We start from the raw sequence: 9,605 nt of genomic DNA on the forward strand, positions 1-9,605 counted from the left end.
CTTATCCAAAAAGTAGCCCCACCTTCTGTTTTTTGTGTCAAGTCTAATAATTGTTCCAAAAAGGTTACAGATCAGTAGCTAGATGTTGGAGGCTCGAGGATTTAAAAGTCTGTCTAGGTACTGGTAACAGGGACGTAGATAAACTAATTACCATTGCTGCAAATGAAAACATCCAGAGGCAGAGGTAATAAGCATCATTAGCGATGATAATTACTGGTAATTACACCAATCAGAATTAAAGGGTCTTAAAAAACACTAATGAAAAGCCTCCCAATGTGGCTGCTACTGATTTGGGAAGATATAAACAAAGTGCAGTTTAACTTCTTATTAAACCTGCAGTTTAGAAGCTTAAAAAACAACCCTCAATGAGCAAAATACACAATTCTAAAAGACTGTTCATGCAGCGTTCTTATCAAAGTGATCTCTAGTGAGATGGAAAATCACATGTGATCATATTTGAACTTGACTTTATTGTCTTTTTCTGGACTTATTATGGATTTGTAATCATCCATCCATTCGCTTCCGCTTATCCTTTTCAGGGTCGCAGGGGGTGCTGGAGCCTATCCCAGCTGTCATAGGGCGAGAGGCGGGGTACACCCTGGACAGGTCGCCAGTCTGTCGCAGTTTGTAATCAGATCTCTGATTTCTTTAGTACACAGGGAAAGTATAAAACTCAGTGTTCTTTGCATTTGTCTGTCATTGCATTACAATTTCCAGTGAATGGAAAATTTTCCACAGGTTATCAATACAATATATTACCAAAGACATTTCTTTTAAGTGTCTGTCCGCATAAACAAGACAGAAAAGGTGAAAATAAGAAAAAATGTTGCACTGAGTTAAATTAGACCCAACTACAAAGGGTTAAAAGCGGTTCGATCAGCTACTGAAACCAGCTGACTTCTTGTTACCCCACCAGAATGGTTTCTTTACCATTTTAAGAAAATACGAGCATAAGCAAAAGCAAGTCCTTTTGTGCCCCTCACCACCAAAAGGAAAAAGCTTAGATGAATTTTGTTTGTTTGACTTGTTGAAAACAGAGCATGCAGGGACTCAACAAGTATAAACCTTTTTTGCCATGTATTAAGTGTAAAACTATGGTTTCTGTTATTTTACTATCTAAATCAGTTGACACCATTTGAACTTTATTCAAAGGCTTTATTCAAATTTGACTCATAATGGACCAGTGCCATTCAAAATAAAGCAGAGTAACTGTTCGGGGTTGAGCAAAATGATTTTATTATTGCGGTCTCAACAGACATAACATGTATAAACCATGTTTACACCTCACTGGGTAAGATCCACGCACTATTACCCAAAATGTGGTGTGTTAGTTCTGACCACAACTACCAGAGGCTCAGTCTGCATGTGTGGCAGTGTTTTTAAACCCAGTCATGTTACTGACCCGCTGCCAACAAACCTAATTAGTATAGAGAGATGTTCCACCAGGTGCCTTTAGTGGCTGTTTCACAGCTTTTTTCAGTGGCATCAAATTAAAAAAGAAGAATTATTTCATTTAAAAATAAATAAATACAGTACTGTGCAACAGTATTGAGCCACCCCTCATTTCACTTCCAAGAAGCCAGACATTCTTGTTATTTTCATAAACTGGTCTTGAGCAATAGTTCTTCTGACTTTCTGAAGCAAATTCTTCTTTCATTTTCAGTCCGCTCCTTGTACCTGACTATTTTCAGAAGAATGTTTTATTCCTTGTTAAGGTGCTTAACACCTGACTTATTATTTGACAAGAAAACCGACAATTCAAACATATAAACCCATCTAACTGATGGGCTCAGCCACTGTTTTCTATACACATAACCAATTTTACATTGCAGCTTTAAGTGTAAAATGCCATAGTATCATACAGTATCACAGGCATTAAAAAAGCAGTTTTAGCTAAAAAGGTGGCATATCAAAGAAGTGACATTAAAATATTTGAGGAAACTAGACAAGTGGAATATGAAAACAAAAAAAGAAGTGTCAGATTGAAAGAAATGGGAAAAAATCAGCAAAGACATGACAAAGGACCTGAGAAACATATCTGGCACTTTAGTTGATCCGTCTACAGTTTGCCAAAGCCTCATCAGAAACGGTCTCAATGGTAGGGTGACAATCATGAAGCCATTCTTAAGGAAGGAAACAGGAAGAAAGGGCTAACGTATGACAATTTACAGAATAATTGAAAATCGGTGGCAACGCACTGTGGAACACTATCAGTGCTGGATTGGCTTCAACATTGTTGAAGCAGTGTGGGATCATCTTTACAGGAAACAGAACGATAGGCAGCCAAAGAAGAGCTTTGAGTACCCTTGAAGAAGCCTAGAGAACTATTCCTGATTATTCTCATTCCTACTTAATGAAATCACAAGAAAGTTTGCCTAAGAGATTTTAGGCTGTGCTGAAGAATAAAAGTGGTCTTACCAAATATTGACTTCTAAGTTGATTAGGATTGTTCACATTCAGTTTTTGTTGTATGAGCTATATTTGTATTTGCACAATTTTCAATAACTCATGTCACCTATTTCCCATTTCCCTAACAAAATATAAAGAAATTAGGAGTGGTTAAAGACTATTTTTTAATATTATATAAATAGAATAATCGGTTTCTTGTTACAATTTTCTATTAAGCATTTTCTATTTTTATTATTTATTAATAAACTGGGTTGCGTTTTGATATTTGTGTAAGTGTAGAACTGTAGTATTACTGGAGGTTGAATCCACAGTGTAAGTGCTCATAATTCATACAGTGAGTAAAAAGGTTATAAGATAATTAACAAAGTACAAACACAGAAAAATGATGTTTTGCTAAACAATATTGCATTCTCTTGTAGGGATTTCGTTCTAATTTATGTTTGTTTGAATAAGTATTATGTCATTTTACCTCTTAAAGTATTAAACTAATTCAGTTAAACAACTTAAGATCATATGTGATTTCTAAGTTCCTGCACAATAAAAGCCAAAAGGTTTGTCGCCAGCCTTTTATATGTTTCAGTAAACTGGTAGTTGCAACTGTCAGATAAAGACAGTGAAATCAGAAGTAAAATAGTTGGCTATAAACAAAAGGCATAACACCTAAATGTCACGACAACCTCATACATACTAGTTACTAGGCACGTATCGGAGTAAATTCGTGTTTCTTAGTCACTTTCCATGACTGGGTATAATTCCCCTCACCACAGATTGCTTTTCTTGTTAAAAAGGCCAGCGGTAAACGCAGCGTCAATACACAAAGAGTAACCAGAACATCATCAGATCTTCTACATCTTGTTCTTGAAGCCAGCATCGGGCTTTGGCTTGTTTGTTAAAGCATTAGTAGGAGAGAAAAGCAGGGAGAAATCATTAGAGAGGAATCCCAGGCATATGGCTGGCTTTTGTCGGCTCCCCTCCCCCTCCCTTCCTTCCCCTCCTGTCGTCCGCTCCGCAGCAGCAGCAGGACAGAGGTAGTTCAGTTTTTGAAGCCGTGGCATGAATGATCTCATCTGAACCTGATCTCCGCTTTCTCTGCTGTCGATCCTATGACCGAGACGGGAATTAAATTAACACAAACACGAGGTGAGTACGGCTACTCAAGCACCCGACGATAGTGTTTTTAACCAGCCACCCGGGTGACCGTGTGTTGTTTTTGGGGAACTTAACAGCCCCGCCGTGGCGAAAACTCTTGTTTTTGGCTAGAAAGGAGGAAGGACCGCGGACTGTGGGTGGGTGGGCGCTTTTAGCTAATTAGCTTTACGTTCGCTAGCATTCGTTTTATGTAAGAGGAAGTTTCCAAACGAATGCCGAGGGTTTTGTGCCTCCTTGGAGGCATTTTTTTTCACGGAACATTTTATGCTAGCTAGCGGCAACCCAGAAGTGTAAATTCCGTCTGTAGCATAGCCGGCCGGCTAACTGTTAGCTACTAGCGCAAAATGGCCTCATTGTCGCTCGGTAGCTCTGATGCTGAAAAGACAAAAGCATGCGGTAGTCACGGCCAGAAACTCTCCGTCGCTTTTTACAGCTATTCTAGCGGTTTTAATTTGGCGACTGGCAGTGGTAGCACTATGTATTTGAGAGGGAAGTGGGAAAAATGTAAGCAGTGCTTTTTAAAAATGTGTTTATTCATTTAGTACAGCAGGCTGTGAAAGTGGTGGGGGATGGGCCATGCTAAGAACCATTGACGTAAAACGGGGCTGAATTTTGTTTGGCTTCTGCTTCCTAGCAAAGTAGAAAACACTTAGTTTAGTGAATGTATTTAAACTGTTTTAAATCCAGTTTAGTGACATTGTCTGTCTGACGTAAATACAACTGTAATGTCAGCATCAGAATAAAGTACTGATTTACACGAGGTGATTGTCTCCCCCCCCCCGCACTTATTTCCTGATATGTGAGAAGTTTTTGAACACCACATATGTCAGCATTTTTGTGAAATCGTGTTAAAAAATGTGCGACTAAGTTTAATGCTCTGAAATACATCAACATTAATGTGCAGGTGTAAATGAATACTATTTAACTGAGTATGAGCTCGATATCAGTCATTAAAATTAAGCGTCTGTAGCAGATCACTTTGGGTTTTAAAATCAATACATTCTTATTGGTAAAGTAAGTAAATCTTTTTAAAAAATGTTCACTTGCAGATCGAGATGTTATTATCAGGAGTTTGGTTGTTATTTAGTGCTCATGTTAGGTTATCTGTCAATATTATCTTGATTGAAAGTGTTTTAAGTGGTTAAAATGTAAGAACATTTAGGGAATTGATTGTATGAGATTGTAGTTGTTTACATGTCCCACAGTGGAAAAACACAACGCACTGTGTATGTTGCCTGCTACAGATGACTGATCAGACTGGTTAGGACATAACTCGCTTTCAGTCTTATTTTACATATGACCTATATATGAATGGCTGTTTTTCTTATTGTTTTCAGGAATGTAATTCTAATTTCAGAGTAGAATCCTTAAGCTCTAAAAATGCTAAACTATAGGGTGTTCGAAAACAATTATCAGTATAAATGTTAAAAAAAAAAAAAAAAGTTGTCATGTCCAAAACTGTTTTCTCTTCTGTGTGCAGTGATCCGTCTCTCAGGTTGTAGTTCTTCCTGTTTCTATTTAATGTCTTTTTTTTCCTTTTATTTTTCTACTTTTTTTTTTTTTCTTTAAGGAGGTAGTTCTCTCTAGTGTCTCTTATTTAACAGGGGCCAGTATTATTGCACCACATAAGAAGACAACATACGTCCGTAATCGTTTTCTCACCCTTTTCATTTTAGATCTCCGGGTATCTTCATAAATTACCTTTTCCCCCCTTTATTCTGTCCACTGTCAGGAAATGTTATTCTATGATTACGAGGACTCAAAGACCTCCAGGCTCCCAAGCCTTTAATTGTACTTACGAGCCACTTCTCTTTATTTTTTCCTTTTGGCATGGATTGTAACTTTTTGAAAATGTGGTGATCTGATTGATCAGCAATTTAGATGTATACTTTTCTATTAAATGTGAACTCACAAGGTTGTTGTTTTACTAGTTTTTGTCAGTATGCTATTGCACAACACCCCTGACTACACACTGTGTCAATGTTAAAATATGTAATTTGCACAGATTATGGGCCTTAGTTTGGCCTGGCATCCTAAAATAAAAATGATAATTTGGTGTAGAGATGATTTATGACAGTAACAGCAGTGTCTTGGGCATGGTAGTTTCTTTTTGATTCCTAGTTCCTGAAAAACAGGAAATTTCTGTAAAGTGATCCAACCCTCTCTGTGAATTGTGCCCTGTGAATCCTAACGCTAAACATGAATCAGTGTTGTTTTTCATTGTACTGATTTTTAAAATTTTGTGTTTTCTTTTTTTCCCTTTTAAAAAAATGTATATCACAAATAGAAATTTGAAGCAACTGGAATCATTGACCCAAATGCCCTGCCCACAGGTTTAACACAGAGGAGACAGCCGGACACTGCGCATACTGTTTTTCTGTCTGATGGAAAATTAAATGCCACAGGCTGCTGTTTGGAGCTCAGTCTCCTATTCACTTGCATCCCATTTATTTTTGGGAGTCAGAGGGGCCTTTTAACATTAGCGGGAGTATTGTTTTGTTCCTGTAAGACATGTGTGTGTTGAAGTGGTATTTAATGAGGAAGTTGACTGTGCTTTTCTTCCCCTCCTCAGTGAAGAGAAAGTGAAAATCTTGTTCTGCTAGTTTTTGAAGCGTCGCGTGCGTAGACCTGGAAACCTGATATCCCTTGTAAATATTAGTGGCTCATGGTGGTACATTGTACTGTGAATTGTAAATGCTGTTACTTTCCATATCCTTGTCACTTTTACCCCCTTGAAAAGCACCCTTATTGATTAGGATATCTTTTTGATTTTCTTGATCACAGGTGGCAGTGGGGGAAAGAAAATAAATGCACTAATTAACTTGAGTGCTGTTTTTGTTTTCTGACAGAGGTCTCTGTAGTCTGTGCTTACTTTGATGCAGTGTCCGCATTTAGTCGGTAACCATGCTATTTTCGGTGGCTCAGTGGTCTGTTAAAAGTGTGGTTGTTCCGCCCAGCAGGAGTCTTGCCTCAGACTGGCCTAAAATGGGCAGAAATGGTGCTGAACAAAAGCTGCTTGTCGCTCGTACAAAAGTACTTGAAGCGTTGCAGCCGGGACCAAGCTGCATTGCTATTGCCTGTGCCTCTCAACAGGAAAGGTATAGCAAACTTTAAGAAAAAAACTACAACAATTATTTGTTTACTGTAGAGTAAGCCTGTAGTTTATTTGTAAAGTCACAGCTGCAGTTCAGCAGATTGTAGCCCTAGCTCCCTCATGTCCACACAAATGTTACACCACATAGCCTCATGACATCACACATTTACATAATTAATTACATGGCACTTAATCTTTTTAACTATTTTAGCTAGTGACATTGACAGCAGTACACATTTTGTGTTTGTCTGTGTGGCACATTTCTTAATATTTAAGCAAGTGGTGCCATTGTGTTTCTCACTGATTTTTTTTCTTTTTTGTCTCCTCGCCTTCACAAAAGAGAGACAACATGTTCCCGAAGGGCACCAAGCGCAAGTTCTCAGACTCTGGGGAGGAGGCCGTCTCCAGTGGCGACCAGGGCCCCGCAGCTCCTTCGGCGGCAGCTCGGACGCTGTCTTCGTCGTACAGTCTGCAGCGGCAGTCGCTGCTTGACATGTCGCTCATCAAGCTGCAACTTTGTCACATGCTGGTAGAGCCAAACCTTTGCCGTTCAGTTCTAATTGCTAACACAGTGCGGCAGATCCAGGAGGAAATGACCCAGGATGGCACCTGGCAGATAATGACGCAGGCCCTCGCAGCCGCCCAGTGTCCCACCGACCGCCTGGTGGCCACTGAAGTGCTGTGCCGACAGACTGATCCAGCAGCCCAGGCAGGGCAGAGCCCAAAGCCTTACGCAGTGGTCGGTGTGGAGGAAGGCTACCACTCTGAAGAGGTGGTCATGGAGGGAGATGTGGAGACGGATGTCACCATGTCTACTTTGTCACCCGTCTCCCCTCAGCTGTCCTCGGCTTCTTACCTCGCAGGTCCCTTTGGCATGGGGCCCTGCTGGGAGGAGGAAGAGGAAGACGGTGAGTGTGAGGAGGAAGAAGAGGAGGACAGCGAGGAGTGCGTATCAGAGGGAGAGGAGGGAGACGGGGACCACCTAAGTGCAGACTCCAGGACAGGGGAGCAGGTTTTTGGGACTTTTGAGATCAAGCACCCAGCGCCACCCCCTGACCCTGCGCTCGAGGAACTGTTTTCAGACGTGGACCCGTCTTACTATGACCTCGATACGGTGCTGACAGGCATGCAGAGCGCCCCGAAAATGGGGCCTTACGATCTGCTCGATAGCCTGTCCTCTCATGGGCCCACGGCCCTGAGCTCCAGCTCAAGCTGCAGGTCAGATCTGAACGAACTGGACCACATCATGGAGATCATAGTGGGATCCTGAAACTCTGAACATTCCTCTGGTCTGTACTGATGCCACAGACTCTTTCCAGACTATGCACAGTACACGTGTGTGTTCTGTATGTGGTATTGTTACACATAGAGATTGTTGGAGGTTTTGGATCAAGATGGGAAATTAACAGCAAGCCAAGTAGATTTGGGGATGGGGGTATTAGAGATGTAGTTAGTCTCCTGTAACAGCCACTTGGGCAGGTTAACATCTGCTGTTGTGACTTTTTGTATAAAAAATAAAATGTAATTGGCAGTTACAATTGTGATGGTAAAATTAACAAATCTGGGGATTTAAAAGCTATGCTGGTGAGTTGGCAAAGCAGTTAGTTTCCCACTTTGGTTCTGAAATCCAAAACTCAACAATATCTGTGAGAAGGCAAAGATAATTACCTTATAACTACCATGATGCATTCTTATTTAGGTGTTTATGTCCGTCATTCACTCTGTCATGCTAGCTCCTTCTGGCCGTATTCTCTGCCATTTCATCAGTTCTATTTATTGTTACATGGACTGAGAAACAATTCCTCACACTACATGCATCAAAAACCAGAACAAATTGTAAATCCAAATCTATAAATCAATGCATATTTTCCTAGAGATTTGAGCAATTATGAATGGAATTTATGTATATGTACGTATGTGTATATAGAAATATATTTTTTGCATTATACAGCTGGGGGATTTTGCAGGCATCATTTGATATTATTATTTTTCCCTCCCAAGCGGTTTTTAAGATTTTAATAGCCAGTCTCAAGACGGTGTCTTCCCATGGTTTGGTATAGTCGACTGTAACAGGTGTCAGGACTGGCATCGTCTCACTTTATAGGCGCTGTTCTTTCATTTTCTTAAAAGCTTTACTCAGAGCAGGAAAATTGCTGCCAGTCAACAAACAAGGAGCAAGAGTTGTCATTTCTGGTAAGTTTACAGTAGCCAGGAGACAAATGAAGTAATTTTCCTGCTCTGCTGTCATTATGGATCCAATATCAGTAATAAGCAGCTTTTTCCTCACGCATTTTGGAGAAACCCCGGGGTGATAACTGCATCGAGAAGCCATATTTCTTTCTCTCATTTGTTATTCCAAGTGAAGAATTCTGTGTGTTTAACCCATCTAATTTATTGTTGTTTTATTTATTGTATTTATTTTATCAAGGTACAGACATGCCATGTTGACCTATCAATTCAACCATGAGGCCCGATGAAATTGTATTTATCCAAATTGTGCCCTTCGTTTCCAATGCAGTACCTATTTATTCCTAAGTTTTCTTTTTAAGGACTATTAGTAATAACAACAACCGGGTTACTATTCAAATTACTATGCAGCTCTGTCATATGTGTTTCAAAATGACTGTATACAAATCAAATGTCCTTTAATTCCTTTATGCAAACAGTTGCCTTTCTCCTAAATATGTGGAAAATCAAATGCATTCTTCAAAATTGTTCCTTATCGTGATGAAGAGATTAACTCAGGCAAATAAAATGTATTGACTAAAATACAGTATTACGACACGCTTAATACCTTACCACAACACTCCTGAAGGATGTCACTCTGGTCTGAATGGGAGCTAGAACTTCAAAGACTAATTATCGTTGTAAAATGTATGCATTTTTTATATTAAGACAAAAACATTGTAGCATCTTTGTAAATATTTTTTATAATAAAAGGTGCAACTATTGA

The 9,605-nt window shown here is 39.6% G+C and overlaps 1 protein-coding gene across 2 annotated transcripts; it reads left to right on the top strand.

Annotated features, from left to right (window-relative positions):
• The first annotated feature begins 3,267 nt into the window (after positions 1 to 3,267).
• On the top strand, positions 3,268 to 9,605 carry cdca4 (cell division cycle associated 4). Of its 2 annotated transcripts, XM_040042097.1 has the most exons (3): positions 3,268 to 3,549; positions 6,519 to 6,656; positions 6,993 to 9,605. In XM_040042097.1, exon 3 carries the CDS (start codon positions 7,002 to 7,004, stop codon positions 7,920 to 7,922), a length of 921 nt encoding a protein of 306 aa, XP_039898031.1. In that variant the 5' UTR covers positions 3,268 to 3,549; positions 6,519 to 6,656; positions 6,993 to 7,001; the 3' UTR covers positions 7,923 to 9,605. The 2 variants fall into 2 exon arrangements, with proteins under 2 accessions (XP_039898031.1, XP_039898030.1); XM_040042096.1 differs by lacking the exon at positions 6,519 to 6,656 and having other exon boundaries at positions 3,294 to 3,549.

The sequence above is a fragment of the Simochromis diagramma genome, unplaced genomic scaffold, assembly GCF_900408965.1.
Source record: "Simochromis diagramma unplaced genomic scaffold, fSimDia1.1 OVJJ01000304.1, whole genome shotgun sequence".
Classification (NCBI taxonomy): domain Eukaryota; kingdom Metazoa; phylum Chordata; class Actinopteri; order Cichliformes; family Cichlidae; genus Simochromis; species Simochromis diagramma.

Excerpts from the sequence above, each read along its gene's own strand:
- cdca4 (XM_040042097.1), top strand. The coding sequence starts at position 7,002 with ATGTTCCCGAAGGGCACCAAGCGCAAGTTCTCAGACTCTGGGGAGGAG.